This window comes from Doryrhamphus excisus, chromosome 4, assembly GCF_030265055.1.
Source record: "Doryrhamphus excisus isolate RoL2022-K1 chromosome 4, RoL_Dexc_1.0, whole genome shotgun sequence".
Classification (NCBI taxonomy): domain Eukaryota; kingdom Metazoa; phylum Chordata; class Actinopteri; order Syngnathiformes; family Syngnathidae; genus Doryrhamphus; species Doryrhamphus excisus.
In genome coordinates, this window is record NC_080469.1 from 26912358 (window position 1) to 26931299 (window position 18942).

Consider the following 18942-nt stretch of genomic DNA (forward strand, 5'->3'; position numbering starts at 1 on the left):
AGGTTGAGTGTGTGGTGTTAATGGCTTTCAAAGACAAGGGGGAGGGGTGGATTTTGCCGATCCAGTATGAACAGCGCCGATCCCGGTAATTGGACCTATACCTTAGCAGTATCTGATATCAATTTCGACTTGGTATCGATCCATAAAATATCATCATATACAATATCGCCATCTGGATCTCCTGGTTGGCTGATCAACCAACGCATGCGCAACCAGATCAATCAGCGAGTTCACTCCTTCCTTGCGACTGAGGTAAGTAGACGCATCCAATTATGCTCCTTTATATTAAGAGTACTGTTGTTTTTGTTACTTGTCAATTGTAGTTTATGGACAAATATGAAGTTAGATATGAACGTTGATAGATGTAGAAAGTATGTTTGTTTGCCTTGGTGATCTCTTTTGCTAAAGTTCAGTGCCACACCCAACTTGCAATTGGTTGATTGGACCTGTTGGTTGTACAGCTAAAATACACGCTTGGTGAAAGTACAAAAGTGCATACATTTACTTTAAGAATATTTCTATCATGTTTTAAAAGTTCTTTTAGCTGTTGTTTGATAGCTGTTGTCTGCATGTTTTAAGCTAGTTTGGTCCATGCGGTCCTATGTGTACATGATTAATGTGATAATTGATGCTTTTTGCCAGCAATAATGCTCTCTTTACCTTTTAAACATTAAAATAATACAACATATTTAAAAGATGTTTTTCTAGCATGTTTTAATAGTGTGGATTGCTTATGGATGCAAAATAAGCTATGTGCATGTTTAAGCTAGCTTGGTCCATGGTCCTATGTGTGCATGATTAATGTGACGATTGATGCTTTTTAACAGCAATAATGCTCTCTTTACCTTTAAACATTAAAATAATACAACATATTTAAAAGATGTTTTTCTAGCATGTTTTAATAGTGTGGATTGCTTATGGATGCAAAATAAGCTATGTGTATGTTTAAGCTAGCTTGGTCCATGGTCCTATGTGTGCATGATTAATGTGACGATTGATGCTTTTTGACAGCAATAATGCTCTCTTTACCTTTAAACGTTACTATAATACAACATGTTTAAAATATGTTTTTTCTAACATGTTTTTGTATTTTGGATTGCTTATGGATGCAAAATAAGTTATGTGCATGTGCTCGGTGGTACCATGTGCTCACACTGCTTGCTTTTGTTGCCTTTTAAAGGTAAAAATGAGAAAACGTATACTAAAGAGAGGGGTTCTTTGCATGTGTATGTAGTGTGGGTTGAGTATGGAGCATGCTAGCTGCAGGTGCTGTGGTCCCATGTGCTCAGACTGATGTGTTTGTTCAAAGTGGAATTGACGTTCTGAGAACTATTTACAATTGTATCGCAACACATTGATGCTATATTGATAAGATATGCAATTATTCATCCCTCAGTGGGGAAATTAGCTCATTTCAAATTTGCTATTGTTCTAATCAGCAGAGGTCTCAGGGTTGTTTAGCAAATATTAATCCTGATTTGTTTAATGAATTAAAATATTTTCTGTTCTTTCCAGCATCTCCTTGAGCATTGCACATTGCGAGATTTGGAAATCTGTTGGCAGCTGAAGGCGACTGAAAGCATCATCATCATCATCAGCCCTACCACCATTAGCTAATCACTACATTCATATCTATACACCAGAGAAGACACCAGTGCATAAACAACACACACCATATATTGCTAAACTAGAGTCACTGAAAACACTACACACCATCCATCCATCCATCCATCCACACATCCATCCACGCACACACACACTGGGAAAAAGTACTATCCTAGTACTTTGCAGTGTACTACTGCTGTATTTTCAACATTCAAGTGTTGGGAAGTGTTTTTGTGCTTTTGTCTTTGCTGTGAACAGGATGCCACGGAAGGGGAAGCGTTCCGAAGCAGCGAAGCGCCGATGGAGGAAGCTGGACCTTGCTGATCCACAGACGGGCCAGACCAGCGCACCCCAGCAGGTACTTTTCCTCTTATGACTGATTACTTACTACAGTGTTGTAGCTGTACTAAATGATTAAAGAGAATATTCCTTTGGGACCAATATGTACTACATTGACATTGTTCACAGCCTGGGTCCCCACCCTCGACGACCAGCGATGGGACCACCCTGCAGTCTCCCACGAAGAAGGTATTGGTTTCACTTTTCATTTTGAATATGAATTTGTCTTCATTGTCATAAGCTTAACATCCTCTAATGTGTAATCAGAGAGCCAGGTTCCAGACCTCCCCTCTGGCCGACCAGCCCCGTGTGGTGGATGCCTGCTCCGCCACTTCTTCTGTGGTTGCCCAGGTAAGAATTTCGTCAGCCTTTTGGAAAATGTATGGGATAATTGTGATTCGTGCTGCACCTAAAGTTTTGTAGATATTCACTGACTGGTCTGGTGACTGTTTGATGAGAAATGTGAATATAACAGATAAATTGCTGGTGTTTACATGTAAGACATGTATGTTACTGTATAGACATACTGTAGTTGCTGACTGATTTTGCCAAAGATATATTGGTACTGGTTGGTTTTACTCGTACTCACGTTTTTTAAATGTTTGTGCTACTTCCTTAGGAGTCTCTGGCCAGACACCAGCCTCCGAGACACGGTCAGCCCTCCTGTGACTTGAATACACATTTTTTTATCGTTTTAATGTCTATTTTCTTTCACTGTGTCAAATGTATTATCTATAGTCTCGTACTGTGCAAAACATTGCCACGGTATCTAATTTGTTTAAGGTTGGAGGATTTACCTTTTTAATTGTGTCTGTAATTGTGATTAGTCCGAGGCACTGGGCGGCGCCACACCGTGCGGAAATGGCCAGTTTCTGCAGTGACTGGGAAGAACCACAAGCTGGTCATTCCAGCCGTGGCTCAGGGCAAGCGGGTATGTAGAACGTCTGAATACAAGAGTACATGAAGACCAATGAAGAATATGCGCTCACGTATTTATTTGTATGTTTGTAGTTTGTCCTGATCGTTGGAGACTCCCATCTGCGAGCCATTGCAGATGGATTTGTGAAGATGCCGGAGGGACCCTTGTCTTTTGGTGTGATGTCCACACCGGGTGCCACGGCGGCCCAGTTGTGGGCTGAGGTGCAGAATGCGGTTCTGTCTCGTTCTCCTGAGGTGGTCTGTGTTTTGGCACCCAGCAACAACTTGGGTCGTCCCGTTGGCGAGGCAGCCACTGACTTCGGGCAGCTCCTGACCGCCACCTGCAGCCGCTGGCCTAACGTAAATACCTTGTGATCTATATTCTTGTTACAAATAATGATTTACATGAAGTGGAATTTATATTGTTATGATGATATGTTCATTTATTCAGGTCGTCGTCGTGGACTTTCCTCCACGTCTGAACGTCGTGGTGGCCCAGCAGGATCGTCTGCGCCGGGAGTACCGTCGGGTGGCAGCTAGCATGGGTATGCAAATTGAAATAAAGGCATACTGTTATCAACGCTTAACATAAGTAGGAAACCTCAACGATGTGAAATGCCAGTGTCATTTCATTGACTTGACCTGGTAAACAAAAGTTTATAGAAACTAATAAGGGATTTGTTTTTTCCTTTCTGTACCGCAGGTATTCCCTACCTATCCTCAGCTGACCACTTCCCGCTGTCACACCTTGAGATGTGGTGTAGGGATGGCGTAAGTAGATGACATCCTATAGCAAGGATATGTACAAGTAGAATATTTCCAGGTTTACTAATCTTTTTGGGTTATGTGTGGCAGGTACACCTCAGTGACAGCGATGGGATGCCTGTGCTTGCCAGGTTGTTGTGGGTTGCTGCCCGCCGTCAGCTGGAGAGTACCGCACCCACCCCACCCCCTCCACCTCCGCCACCAGCTCCTCCTATGTCACCGCCGGGCGAGGTACTTTTGGGTTGCACCTTCATTCACACTACATTTTAATCACAAACACATTAGGGCTGGGTTAAATGATTATTTTTGTAATTATGTAATTTAGAAAATAGTTTTTCGATGCATCGATTAATCTAACAATTCATTTTTAAAACCGATTTGATTCGATTTTGATTAGACTATCGTTTAATAATTTGACATATATAGCAATTAAAGCAAATTTATCATGAATCAAACAAATATATTTTTATTAACAAGTTCAAAAATGAATTGTTTTGAACAATACAACAAAGTGCACAATGGAATCCGAAAACAACAAAAGTAATAAACTTTCTTTAAATAAATAAAACTATTGTTTTTAACACAATCTGAATTAGGGATGGGCACAATTAATAGATGATCGATTATTGATAATTTTTTTTCGACAGTGTTAAACATGTTCATGTAGCAATGCTTCGAGAAAGCAGTCACTCGGCTGCATTCACCCCTGAGCATGTCAACATGCTCATTTTTCTCAACAAAAACCATAAGGTTAAGCTATAGCCCAGGACAGTTACCACCGTAGCCTTGATATAAACCTATAAGCTTTTGTGTTGTTGTTATGTGGGATCTCCCCCTCTCATCCGTGCCTTTTGGCAAAAAGGAACAAAAGGTCAGCTACAAGTCTTTGTTCTTTGATTAAATACTATTAGTTAATAATATGATTTATTTTGTTTAAAAGAGGCAAACTGTAGGCTATTTTGTTTGAGAATCGGCTCTTATTTTTTTTAAGTCTCAACGCCTCCGCGTAGAGGCCTATTCCTATAGTTTAACAACTGCACATTTAAATTGTAAATCGCACCAGACGTGGATTAAAGTTCTACTTAAACTATTATTTATGATTTTTATATTTTGTGTCGACGTCATTGATGTTGACGCGTTGTCCCAGCCCTAAAACACATGCATGTGACTCATTGTGTTGGTTTATCCAACCTATGTGTCACAAATAATTTTTGCCTGTGTTCCCCATCAGCCCCATCGTCTTTGGTCATCCCTGTTCCAGAAGGTACTTTCAAAAAGGCATCTCATTGTGTAATGGATGCCACGTTATGATTGCCTTTTCTGTGCCCCATCAGCTGGAGACGACTGCACCACCAGCACCTTCTCTTCAGACGTCCCCACCGATGCGAGTGTTCCTGCCAAAAGTGGTCGTGAAGGGTGAGGTCACCGTGCAGCATCCTTCCAACCCTTTTGACTGGACACTCATTGGCAGCGCAGAGGGGGTAAAAAAAAAATGGAAAAATGGACAAGAATATGTATGTAGCCATAATGTGACTTATCGCAACAGAGGAGTCGACGTGTCAAGTCCAAGGTGCCCCGTGACTCCAGCAAAGGGATGTGCAAGCAGCAGGTTTGTTTGTCACAGTTGATGGAGACGAGCATGGATGTTAGGATGGTGATAGTTTCAAGTCTCAGTATATGTATTTTGGTACTTTTTGACAGGAGGACCTGTTGCAGTGCAACATCCCTGTGAACCCTGTGTGGTTCAGCCCGCCCATGCTGGTTGCAATGGACAAGCTGGCTCCATCGCATCTTCCAAGCCCTGAGACCTCCACAGTTATCCCCAAGGGCAAGAAGGTACTTTAGCCGCTTCATAGAAAGTATGTCATTCACAAATACATCTAAATCTTGTAAGTACAGCACTTTCTATTTTGTAAAAGCTATGCATGTGAAATATTTCCTTTTTTCCTGTGCCACGTCAGGCGGTGACTGCAGAGTGCCAACCGCGTCGTCCAGCCTCCAAGAGGAGAGTGGGAGAGCTGCAGGTTTGTAGTCCATGTACAGTCATCCCTTTTTCATCTTGGTTCAATGGTTCCACACAGGACCACGATAAGCAACTTTCTGCAAAGATTGTTTAGGAAAATATAACTTGGCAAGAAGTATGCATATGCTATGCAACTATGCATATGCAACTATGCATATGCTATGCAACTATGCATATGCAAATATGCATATGCTATGCAACTATGCATATGCAACTATGCATATGCATATTTAACTATGTCATAGTGGCTGCACGATGGGTGAGTGTGTCTCTGTGTGGAGTTTGCATGTTCTTCCCATGGATGTGTGGGTTTTTTCTTCCTTCCCCCTTCCAAAAACATGCTGGGTTAATTGGCCACTCCAAATTGTCCCTAGGTATGAATGTGAGTGTGAATGGTTGTTTGTCTATATGTGCCCTGTGATTGGCTGGCCACCAGTCCAGGGTTTACCCCGCCTCTCGCCCGAAGACAGCTGGGATAGGCTCCAGCACCTCCACGATCCTCATGAAGACAAGTGATAGAAAACGAATGAATGAACAAAATATGTCATAGGAGGAAAATAAAATGTTGTTCTGGTTGTAAAAGTGTGTGTGTGCATTGTTAGTAAAGTGGTGTGTGTACATTTTTAGATGGAGGCAACATCGCCACCTTCCTCCACGCCACTGCAGCACATTGTACAGGATGAGGCCAGCTGGGTAAAATGCACTTTTTTCTTTTTATAGTATATGCAGCCTACATTTGTTGGTGTAGAAAAATGGCATGACAGAAATGTGTGTGTGTGTGTGTAGATGGAGGAAACACCACATCGTGTGGAGCTGCCTTCCACCCCAACGCCACCTTGCAGTCCCGGGCCAGTGGTCGTCACAGAGGAGACGTGTGCGCCATCCTCCACACCACCACAGCACATTGTCATGGATGGGACCAGCTGGGTAAAACAAACATTTTCTATGTTTATCATATACACACGCTATATTTGTTACTATATTAAAGGTGGTATTCTGTTGGATTTGTGTGCCATTTTTAAGTTAGTTTTGTGTTTCTCATTTAGACTGAGGCGAAGGCGACACTGCATACTGTAGAGCTGCCGTCAACACCATCACCGCCTTGTAGTCCAGAGACAGTGGTTCAGAGAGACATTTGTGCAAAGTCCTCAATGCCACTACTGCACATTGTCCTGGATGAAACCAGCCAGGTAATTTTAACACAGGAAATGAATACGCCTACTAGATCTACTGTAAAGTTGCATTGATAAAACAAGGCTAATGTAAGCTTTTCTATGGTAAAAACTAACCTGATTACACAAATGTATGTTAACACGACAAATACTACATTTCAGGATTGTGGCACAGAAGCTGGTCGACGCATTCGTACCGTCCGGGCCACTCACTCCCAGATGGATTTGAGGTATGACGATTGCACTCGCAATAATCAGTGCACGTGTATGGCACTGACGTTCTTGGCCTACCATGCTGAGGGGTTTCATTTTGATTCAGACGTTCTTGACAGAGTTCTTGAAAATGGAGACTCACTCTATGCGTGGACAATATGTGGGCTAGGACTACGTTTAATCAGCAATCATTTAACCAAAGAGGAAATGCCAAAGATAGTTCACACCGACAACAATGCATACACAGTTACACAGTTGGAGCCGAAATTTGGTTTGGTGAGGGATCGCAGCAATTCCCTAATAGATCCTTATTTGTTGCCACTTGCCAGACAACTTGAGTGCCTCTCACAAGATGTCACTCATGCTTTTCTGATTGTGGCTCCAGAGTGCTTTGCGGTTTTTCGTGATAGGTCAGGATGCTATGGTTTTTTTGATTCGCACAGTCGATCTTCAGTAGGTTTGCCAGTCCCAAACGGAACTGCGATTATGATGACATTTTCACACTTAGATGACTTAGTCGACCATGTGCATGAGCTCCTTTCGGATCGCAGCCCCGATGCGAACTACGAGTTGGTACCGGTTTCCTTTGGATTAGAACAGATAGCAAGTGACAGACAGGTACAGTTGGATGTCGTAATCACTTCAGAGCCCACCAAAGAAACAGACGCAGCAATAAGAGAATGTGTTGAGACAGATCAGGAGGAGCTGATAGTACCACCATGCGTCCATGTTCAAATAGATTTTTCCAAAGTGAGTAAAACGAGGCGACGGACCGCTATGAAAAGGGCACTAAAGTGCCAACAATGTAGACCGTTTGAAGCTTCAAACAAACCCGATCCCCGTCAAAAAAAACGTCTACAAATGAAGGTCAAGTATGTAACAGACACTAATTACCGCCAACAAAAATTAAACGGCTTTACCACGCGATACAGGTGTGATAGTGCCTTTAAGAATAAACAGAAGACGCACGTAGCTGAAAAATACCACAGAAGTCCGACGACCAAAAAGACTTTAATGTCAGCATATGTTAGGAGAAGGTATCAATCTGATCTGGCTTTTGTTGAACGACAGAAGCTGAATTTCAGGGAAGGGTATCACCTGGATTCAGATATTCAGGTGAGAAAAAAGTTATATCAGAGGGAGCGGTATCAACGGGATCCAGCTTTTCAGGCGAGACAAAAGTTATATGTGAGACAGAGGTATCACAGGGATCCAGCTTTTCAGGCGAGACAAAAGTTATATCTGAGGGAGCGGTATCAACGGGATCCAGCTTTTCAGGCGAGACAAAAGTTATATGTGAGAGAGAGGTATCACAGGGATCCAGCTTTTCAGGCGAGACAAAGGTTATATCTGAGGGAGCGGTATCATCGGGATCCAGCTTTTCAGGCGAGATATAGGGTGTATCTAAGAGATAAATATCGCAACCATCCAGGTTTTAAGCAAAGGTGGGCTGTTTTCATGAAAACATGGATGCAGAAGTATAGAAACAATCCTTATTTTCAAAATAACAAATATGTGCGAGATAGTAATAGACATTCTAATGTAAGGCTACATGTTCAGCATTGTGAAAAGAACCGTCTTACCAGGCAGCGTATTCGGCACAAATTACAATGCGCGCTTCAAATAAAGACTAAATACATGACTAGAACTCAACATTCAGCCAACAATGTGCAGGATCCAGCAAGCGCTGTAATGAAAGCAGCAATATCGTCGTTCCGCGAAAGAGTCGCACATGGGCCCACATATGTTTGTACTGTATGCCACCGTGCTCTTTTCCTAAATCAGGTACAGAAATGCAATCGAGGAAAATATAGCGACAACCATGACATAGTGGCCGCCAGCTTGACAGGTATATATGTTCACGTCTGCAACAACAGTTGTTCTGCCCCATGCACTGCCCCGCAAGAGAGAAAGCAGGAATGGATATGTCACTCCTGTGACTCCCACCTCAGGAGATGTGCAATGCCACCTCTGGCAGTTGCAAATAAGTTGGATCTGGCACCCATTCCCCAAGAGCTGTCCGATTTAAATGTACTCGAGAGACAGCTGATAGCAAAAATTATACCTTTTGCAAAAATTGTAGCATTGCCCAAAGGACGGCAACGAGCTGTTCATGGCTCAGTAGTGTGCGTACCGTCGGAAATGGAAGCAGCAGTGAACTCACTACCTCGGCCACGTAGCGAAGCTCAACTGCTGCAGGTAAAGCTGAAGAGACGCCTTCGGTATAAAGGACATCAGCATTTTTATACAGTAAATATGGCGAATGTTATAGCCGGGCTCAGGACGCTGATAGACACTCATCCACAGTACAGGGATGTGTGCATCAATGAGAGTGCAGCAGCTGAAAGTGTCCTTGAAGGGGAAGAGGAGCCATCCGCCCTGCCGTCATCATCCTTGCAGCAAGAGGCCAGCAACGCCCAAGTTACGCAGGCACAGCATGTTGAACGTGATCAGGAGGAACTTCGGCCGGGCCTCATGTTCGATACATGCATGCAGCCGCTTGACATTTCACAGGAAAGTCTTTCATTTGGGGATGGGATATTCAGCATTGCTCCTGCCCAACAAAACAAGCCTGTTGGATTTTTTGCTGTGCCGCAGCTGGAGGCCATGGCCTTTCCTGTTCTGTTCCCAACGGGAAAGAACACAATGGATGAGGAGAGGATCGTTAAAGTATCACCGAGTTCTTACTTCAACACCAGATTGTTTTCAGTTGATCCACGCTTTGCTGAAGATCAGGGCTACCTTTTCTTTGCCCAATTTGTCATTGAAACGTACATGGCCAATAACAGCATGTCGATTCAGTCGCGGAAAGGAAAACCTCACACTGCGGATGGGAGGAAAATTCTGAACCGGATGATCCAGGACAAGGAGGCGTTGGAGCGGCTCATACAGAACAGGGAAGCGACCAGATTTATGCAGCCACTCCGAGGAACACCAGCATACTGGGAGAAAGCTCACCGGGAGCTCCACGCAATGGCCAGGCAGTTGGGGAAGCCAACATTTTTTCTTACCTTTTCTGCGGCGGAAATGAGATGGCCTGAAGTCACTGCTGTGATAAAAGCGCAGCAAGGCCAACAGGAGGATCACTTTTCAGATCTGGACTGGAACGCTAAATGCGAGATTCTCCGCAGCAATCCAGTCACGGTCATGCGCATGTTTGAGAAAAGGGTAGATGCTCTCTTAGAGCTTATTCTGTCTCCTGCGCAGCCCATCGGCCCAGTCGAGGACTACTTTTATCGTGTTGAGTTTCAAGCACGAGGAAGTCCTCATATACACATGGTGGTGTGGATAAAGGACGCACCGGTGATCGAGGAACCAGATCCCATCTACTGTGGCGAAGTGGTCGAATTCATCGACCGTTATATCACCTGCCACATCCCCGATCAAACCAAGGATCCGGAACTCCATGAAGTGGTTACGAGTGTTCAAACTCACAGCCGCAGTCACACCAAATCTTGCCGAAAAGGAAATGTCTCCTGTCGCTTTGGATTCCCTAAACTGCCCATGGATGTCACCACAATTACCTTTCCCTTTGAGGACCCGACCAGTGATGACGAAGAGGAAAACGATGACCCCAAGAAGAAGAGACGGAAGGAGGAAGACGCCCGTGCCAAAAGGACCAAGTTGGCGAAGAAACAGAGGGAGTCCAAGGAAAAGCTGAAACAGCTAAGAGAGCGTCTTATGGACACACAGGTTCCGGAGGACTTGACGGACCTGCTCAATTCGTGCCAGCTGACCCTGGGTCGGTATAAGCACTATGTTGAGAACCTCAGTACTGGGATGGCTGTCCACTTGAAGCGTACACCGCAAGAAAGTTGGACTAATGCCTACAACCCCCATCTGCTGCGTGCGTGGAACGCCAACATGGACATCCAGTATATTCTGGATGATATCAGCTGCATCATGTACATGATGTCTTACATCTCCAAGCCGGAGCACGAGATGACAGAGTTCCTCAAATCTGTCATCAAGGACGTGCAAAAGTCTGACGCCAACCAGAAGGAGGAGATGCAAAAGATCATGCAGGCGTATTCAAAGCACAGAGAGGTAAGTGCTCAGGAAGCAGTGGCACGAACATGCAGTTTGCCCCTGAAGAAGTCCTCACGCAATGTGGTGTTCCTCCAAACCGACGAGGACGGTTTCCGAATGAGTCTGCCCATGAGTCGGCTTATGACCATGCACCCAGATTCAGCTGAAGTGTGGATGTCAAGTTTGCCGGAAAAGTACGCCAACAGACCACGTACGCAGGCGTTTGAGTCTATGTGTCTGGCAGAGTTTGCGTCTGATTACAGGGTGGTCTACGGTTACGAGAGAGAAGGGCCAAATGTCATTCCCCTTTTGAACGACATGGGTTGCATTCAGAAGAGGACCAGGGGAAAACCTGCCGTCATAAGATACACGCGGTTTTCCATGACAAAGGTTCCTGAAAAATATTTCAGGGCCCTTCTCAAACTCTACTTGCCCCACAGGACGGACCGTGAGTTGACCAGCGACTCCCACCCAACCTATGAGTCATTCTACCTGGACGGATGGTCAAGGCTAGGTCCTGCAAAGGCCATCGTTGATGAGAAAATGAAGCGGTTTGAGGGCCAAGCGAAGAAACTGGACAAGGCTTTGGAGCGACTCCAACAGGAAGGTCCAGCTGTTAATGCGTGGAACTCTTTTGCGCCAGAGGTGGAAGCAGAGCGCCTGGAATGTCTTGCTGCGCTGAAGGCCATGATGCCAAACGCAGCGGACGAGCGGGATGAGCAGGATGATGTTCCTGCCTATCAGGCTGACCTTTCCGGCGCCCCAGCACTGCCGGCCTTTGAAGCACCCCAGTTGAGTCCGGACTTTGTGAGGAGGATGTACCGCAGTCTTAACATCATGCAGGCTTCCGTCTTCTATGCCGTACGCGACTGGTGTTTGCAGCGCGTTTCTGATCGCGACCTTGAGCCCTTTCATTATTTCATCTCAGGGGGAGCTGGATGTGGCAAGTCACATGTCATCAAGTGCATTTACCAGGAGGCCACCAAGATTTTTCGGCAGCTTCCTGGCATTCGTACCGATGCGGATTTGTCTCAACCCACGGTTCTGTTGACGTCATTTACCGGCACAGCTGCGCTCAACATTTCTGGGAAAACCTTGCACTCGGTCTTGAAGCTCCCAAGAAGTTTGAGGCCTCCATATCAAGGACTCGGCAACGCGCTGGACACCTTGCGGGCGAGTCTTTCCAACGTGCAGATTTTAATCATTGATGAAATATCAATGGTCTCCAAGGATCTTTTTGCGTATGTCCACTGGCGGTTCCAGCAAGTCAAGGGCAACCGGAAGACCTTTGGAGGGATCTCTGTGCTTGTAGTTGGGGACTTTTACCAGCTGCCACCTCTTGGAAGGGCCAAACCCCTCTGTGTGTATGAGGATAATGTCCTTGACCTCTGGACCAACTTTCAGTTGGTCCGACTTACGGAGATCATGCGACAGAAGGAGGACCTGACCTTTGCCCAGCTTTTGAACAGGGTAAGGGAAAAGAGGAAGGAGGAGCCCTTGTATGAAAGTGACCGGGCTTTACTGCAGCAGGCTACTGTCGAAACATCAGTGTCACACCAGTACGCTCCACATTTTTGCAACCAATAAGGAGGTTGACGAACACAACCGTGCAACTGTGGCAGCTTTGAAACTGAATGTGGTCGACATTCCGGCAGAAAACTACAGAAAAGACCCCCGGACCGGACAATTGGTCATCGTGTCCAACATGATAACCGGGAGGAAAAGAGATCTGCCCGACAACCTGCAAGCCGCTGTAGGAGCACGAGTCATGATCATCCGGAACTTGGACATTGAGGATGGTCTCGTGAACGGCACCTTCGGGACCATCATGAACATTGTCCGTGGACCACAGGGCGCTGTTACTTTTCTTGGCATTTCTTTGGACAATCCTGGAGCAGGCCTGAAATTTCGGAAGAAACTTCAGGGACCCGGGGATGATTTGGCCTACATAGAAAAGTCAGAGGAAAGTTTAAGCATCAAAGGACTGGTGAGGCGGCAATTCCCGGCAAAACTGGCCTTTGGATGCACGGCGCACAAAGTGCAAGGCATGACGCTATCTTCTGCGGTCGTATCTCTGAAGCGCGTGTTTGAACCTGGAATGGCCTACGTCGCTCTAAGTCGCACGACCTCGCTCCAGGGACTGAAGATCATGGACTTGGATGAGAAGAAAATATATGCTGATCCCACCATTGCTTTGGCAATGGACAGCATGTTGCACGCTTCTTTCTTGTCTGTCAGACCGCTGTTGCACTTTGCACAAGGGCCTTCTCCGACTTTGAAGATTGTCCACCATAACACAGAGGGCCTCGCGTGTCACATGGAGGACATCAAATCTCATCATGAGCTGAGACTGGCTGATGTGCTTTGTTTGACGGAAACGCATTTGTCTGGTTCCATCTCGCCGCACTTGCAGCTGGAGGGCTACGCTGTTTTTGTACGGAACAGACGTGTTTCCTGTTTAAACAGGCCAGACACGGCTGCGAAAGAGGGAGGCGGAGTTGCAGCCTACTGTCGGAGGGAACTTCAAGGCCAGCCCCTTCGGTTTGTCCAGAATGTGCCAGACCTTGAATTCTTGGTGGTTAAAGTCACGGTGCCGATCCCGGCTGTGGTGGCTACTGTTTATCGACCACCGAACTTGAGTCTGGGCACATTTCTACCTAATTTGACAAGCCTCTTGGACACCTTGGCAATGATGGAAAGCCACCCCATTGTTGTTTGTGGCGACTTCAACGAGGACCTGCTTTCAAAACGCAAGAAGCCTATACTGGAGTTGTTTGAGTCCAGAGGCTATACTCAGCTCATCGGCAAGGCAACAACTGGCAAGCAGACACTGATTGATCACATTTACATTTCTCAACCACAGTCTTGCATTCAGTCAGGTGTTCTGCATTCTTACTACAGTTACCACAGTCCGGTGTACTGTATCTTAACATCTTTGTAGATCCTGGTCTGGTCTACACATGCTGTCTTGTCCCCAATGAACATTTGCTTGCAATGACCATGTGGCCATTTCTTCCCCTCCATCCATCCACGCCATCTCACATACGTAAGTACTCCGTGCTTGTGTCCTGAAGGCTAGGTATGCTGTACGTCTGCTCATGGGCTGCCTTTCAGAAATGCTGCTGCACACGCTTTAGCCCCAACCGGAAGATGTTGCTTTATTATATGTAGTAGATACATACGCTAGTCAGAATTACTGTATTATCTCTGAACGGGCAGTGTTGGCATAGTCATGTTCTCCATGTTCTCAATGTTCTCCCTATTCCTGAAACTTCATGTCACTTATGATGGAACATTCTAATAACTTGTCTCTCTCTCTCTCTCTCTCTCCCCTGTAGTAGGCACTATTGCATGAATAGCCTGTTTGAGGCTGTTATGTTCTACTCGGTCATAGTATTACTTTCAGCTTTTTCAATTACTGTACTGACTTGTTACTAACTTGTCTCTCTTTCTCTCTCCCCTGTAGTAGGCACTGCTGCATTGAAGACATGAGAACAGTTATTGGTATCAGCGTTGCTGATATGTAGTCATCGGACCGCTTTTTTTTCCGCAATATATAATATAAAAGTATATACTGTTTGGGTGTGTGTGTGTATATACAGTATCTATATGACAGTTACTAATTTATTTGACTAACTTGTCTCTCTTTCTCTCCCCTGTAGTAGGCACTGCTGCACAAAGAGCTGAGAACAGCAAAGCTCAAAGATTTGTATTAGTGGCAGTACATTTTACACAATATATAACATGTATAAAGTGTATATGTATATGACAGTTACTGATAACATTTGACTAACTTGTCTGTCTTTCTCTCCCCTGTAGTAGGCGCTGCTGCGTGAAAAGCAAAGCTCATAGATTTGTAGTAGTCGCAGTACTTTTCCGCAATATGTCACGTGGAGTCTATACAGTATATTGGGGATGCTCAGCATATGAATATCCCAGCTGACTTCCTGTGTGGATAAAAAGCTGATAGTGTCAGATTTGTGATTTGTGTGTTTTACAGCTACAGAGGAGAACAGGTTCAACTCGCATTCTGATACCAACTGCAGGACATGACAGAAAAGGTGTGTTGACAGTTTGTTTTATGAATTGACAATTAATAATTCAGTCTTGATACAATTTTTACTGGGTTTTTGTGTGTGTGTCTGTTTAGGGAAAGGACAATCCTTTACACAAACATTTCCCGGACGTGTTAATACTTCCTGTTCCTGTTTTAATACGTAGTTACCTACCACATACATATGTTCACTATGCCTTTTTGTTCTCAAGCGTTTGCACCTTTATGTATAAAGACCATTATTATGCATAATCATGCTGTACCAAACATTTTTCTATTGTAACCTGAACGGTCGAGACAGACGGCTGCCCCACTGAGCCTGGGTTCTGTCCAAGGTTTCTTCCCAAGTGGGAGTTTTTCCTTGCCTCCGTTGCCAGGTGCTTGCTCATGTGGGTTTCTGTTGTTCATTTATGATAAACTTGATAGACCAAACTAATGATGATGATGATAATAATAATGTGAACCAAAGTGCCTCGAGATCACTTGTTTTGTTGTGAGTTGGTGCGATATGTCATTGAACGCTTCTTTTAATTACTGCTGTTTTTTTTTCTGAAATATTTGATGTGCCTTGGGCCGCTGACCTAAACTGTTGAGTTACATACGGGACATGTTGCCTTGCTACATGAAGTGTTTGTCATTGATTTTATCTTTCTATATTACAGAATATTATACATCACAATACTGTTCATAACTGGTGTAATTGTTGACATTTTGACTTCAAGAATTTAAGGCTTTGTTGCATCTTGTGGTTCCTTTTTAAATAAACTGTCAAATGATTTATTCAGAAATTGTCTGGTTTTATATATGAACTTAAGTACAGGTTTTGCTTCCATGGTCTTTTTAAACTGAAAAAAGTGCTAATATTCCGCTGCATTCCACCCATCTGCTTTTCCGAGGTTGGGTCAAGGGCAGCAGCCTCAGCAGGGAAACCCCGACTTCAGTCTCCTGGCTCCTTCATCCAGCTGCACATGCCTTGAAATCTACTGTTTGGTTCTATTTTGGCTTATGAGGCTTATGACAGTAAGTTGAGAAACCCCAACTTTGGAAACAACTGCTGATGTTAGGTCACATGAATGAACACATTTAAGCTTTCACTTCCAATGTGATGCCACTAGATGCCTTTACAAATAGTTTGGACAAAATAATTCCTGCAATAGGCAATGCATAATGTTCGGCGGCACGGCAGACACCGGGCCCGAGGTTCACAGCACAGGTGGCCAGTCCATCAAAATTTCTGCGGGAATTTTCTAGTTATGGACTGGCCCAGTAGCCAGCCCATAGACTGCTACTTGCAGTAGCAGTCTATGGGCTGGCTACTGAGCCAGCCCATATTGTTATTGCTGTTTAGTTATTATTCCGTATATCTTAATCTTCCACTTTTTGCGCGCGTAATGCGGCCAAAACCGCAAGAAGGACCCCCACACATGTTACACCGCCGGAAACGTGGCGCTCGGGACTACAGCGGTATTTAATTTTTGGAAAGTTTTGTGTAACCATGGCGACGCTATTAACGAAAACGTTAAAAAATGGGCCACTTGATTAGGGAATCGCTGTTCTATTTTTAGAACAGCACATAGAAAACGAGAATTTACAGACTTTTCACAGCCTTTTAGCTCAGCCATACGGCCACGTAGAAACGTGATTGATGGCTCATTTTTGAGATAAACGTCTGAACTCTCTCTGTGGCTAAATGCTAATTGCTAGCATGTTAGCATGTTAGCATTTAAGCTAATTTACTCATGTCTAAAGGCAAATACACACATGGCATGATGTAGGGAGGTCATAGGACAACCTTGGCAGTTTCTAAACTTGAGGCTCTCTTGCTAGGTGCTAGCATGATGACTGTTAGCATGTTAGCATTTAAGCTAATTTGGTCATGTTTAAAGGCAAATACACACATGCATGACGCAGGGACGTTATAGGATATCCTTGGCACTTTCTAAACTTGAGGCTCTCTTGCTAGCTGCTAGCATAATGACTGTTAGCGTGTTAGCATATAAGCTAATTTACTCACGTTTAAAGGCAAATACACACATGGCATGATGTGGGGAGGTTATAGGACAACCTTGGCAGTTTCTAAACTTAAGGCCCTCTTGCTAGGTGCTAGCATGGTAGCCGTTAGCATGTTAGCATTTAAGCTAATTTACTCATGTCTACAGGCAAATGCACACATGGCATGATGTAGGGAGGTTATAGGACAACCTTGGCAGTTTCTGAACTTGAGGCCCTCTTGCTAGGTGCTAGCATGATATTTGTTAGCATGTTAGCATGTAAGCTAATTTACTCACATTTAAAGGCAAATACACACATGGCATGATGTAGGGAGGTTATTGGACAACCTTGGCACTTTCTAAACTTGAGGCTCTCTTGCTAGGTGCTAGAATGACGACTGTTAGCATGTTAGCATTTAAGCTAATTTATTCATGTTTAAAGGCAAATACACACATGACATGATGTGGGGAGGTTATAGGACAACCTTGGTAGTTTATAAACTTGGGGCTGTCTTGCAAGGTGCTAGCATGTTATCCGTTAGCATGTTAGCATTTAAGCTAATTTACTCACGTCTAAAGGCAAATACACACATGGCATGATGTAGGGAGGTTATAGGACAACCTTGGCACTTTCTAAACTTGGGACTCTCTTGCTAGGTGCTAGCATGATGACTGTTAGCATGTTAGCATTTAAGCTAATTTACTCACGTTTAAAGGCAAATACACACATGGCATGATGTAGGGAGGTGTTAGGACAACCTTGGCACTTTCTAAACTTGGGACTCTCTTGCTAGGTGCTAGCATGATGACTGTTAGCATGTTAGCATTTAAGCTATTTTGCTCACGTTTAAAGGCAAATACACACATGCATGATGCAGGGACGTCATAGGACATCCTTGGCAGTTTCTAAACTTAAGGCTGTCTTGCTAGGTGCTAGCATGTTAACATTTAAGCTAATTTACTCATGTCTAAAGGCAAATACACACATGGCATGATGTAGGGAGGTTATAGGACAACCTTGGCACTTTCTAAACTTGAGGCTCTCTTGCTAGGTGCTACCATGATAACTGTTAGCATGTTAGCCTTTAAGCTAATTTACTCACGTTTAAAGGTAAATACACACATGGCGTGATATAGGGAGGTTATAGGACAACCTTGGCACTTTCTAAACTTGAAACCCTCTTGCTAGGTGCTAACATGGTAGCCGTTAGCATGTTAGCATTTAAGCTAATTTACTCATGTCTAAAGGCAAATACACACATGGCATGATGTAAGGAGGTTATAGGACAACCTTGGCACTTTCTCAACTTGATGCTCCCTTGCTAGGTGCTAGCATGGTAGCCGTTAGCATGTTAGCATTTAAGCTAATTTACTCATGTCTTCAGGCAAATACACATATGGCACGGTGTAGGGAGGTTATAGGACAACCTTGGCACTTTCTAAACTTGAGGCTGTCTTGCTAGGTGCTAGCATAATGATTGTTAGCATGTTAGCATTTAAGCTAATTTACTCACGTTTAAAGGCAAATATACACATGACATGATGTGGGGAGGTTATAGGACAACCTTGGTAGTTTCTAAACTTGAGGCTGTCTTGCTAGGTGCTAGCATGTTAGCCGTTAGCATGTTAGCATTTAAGCTAATTTACTCATGTCTAAAGGCAAATACTCACATGGCAGGATGTAGGGAGGTTATAGGAAAACCTTGGCACTTTCTCAACTTGATGCTCTCTTGCTAGGTGCTAGCATGATGACTGTTAGCATGTTAGCATTTAAGCTAATTTACTCATGTCTAAAGGCAAATACACACATGGCATGATGTAGGGAGGTTATAG

The 18942-nt window shown here is 44.3% G+C and overlaps 1 protein-coding gene across 3 annotated transcripts; it reads left to right on the forward strand.

Annotated features, from left to right (window-relative positions):
* The first annotated feature begins 140 nt into the window (after nt 1-140).
* LOC131128582 (uncharacterized) lies at nt 141-15887 on the forward strand. 3 transcript variants are annotated; one of them, XM_058071551.1, is made up of 21 exons: nt 141-252; nt 1516-1963; nt 2074-2133; nt 2212-2295; nt 2564-2597; nt 2772-2875; nt 2956-3222; nt 3314-3407; nt 3566-3633; nt 3718-3858; nt 4859-4891; nt 4962-5108; nt 5174-5236; nt 5329-5463; nt 5589-5651; nt 6278-6343; nt 6437-6577; nt 6697-6840; nt 6985-7052; nt 15065-15125; nt 15215-15887. In XM_058071551.1, the coding sequence occupies exons 2-20, from the start codon at nt 1865-1867 to the stop codon at nt 15096-15098; spliced, it is 1845 nt and encodes a 614-aa protein (XP_057927534.1). In that variant the 5' UTR covers nt 141-252; nt 1516-1864; the 3' UTR covers nt 15099-15125; nt 15215-15887. The 3 variants fall into 3 exon arrangements, 2 of the variants coding, with proteins under 2 accessions (XP_057927534.1, XP_057927535.1); XM_058071552.1 differs by lacking the exon at nt 141-252 and adding an exon at nt 468-491; XR_009129673.1 differs by lacking the exons at nt 141-252; nt 1516-1963; nt 2074-2133; ... (14 more) ...; nt 6697-6840; nt 6985-7052 and having other exon boundaries at nt 7059-15125.
* Nucleotides 15888-18942: the final 3055 nt, after the last annotated feature.

Bases quoted from the DNA above. Each gene is read 5' to 3' on its own strand.
- LOC131128582 (XM_058071551.1), top strand. From the start codon at position 1,865: ATGCCACGGAAGGGGAAGCGTTCCGAAGCAGCGAAGCGCCGATGGAGG. The intron at 3,859-4,858 runs GTACTTTTGGGT...GTTCCCCATCAG, and splicing joins CTATGTCACCGCCGGGCGAG to CCCCATCGTCTTTGGTCATC. The intron at 5,237-5,328 runs GTTTGTTTGTCA...ACTTTTTGACAG, and splicing joins AAGGGATGTGCAAGCAGCAG to GAGGACCTGTTGCAGTGCAA.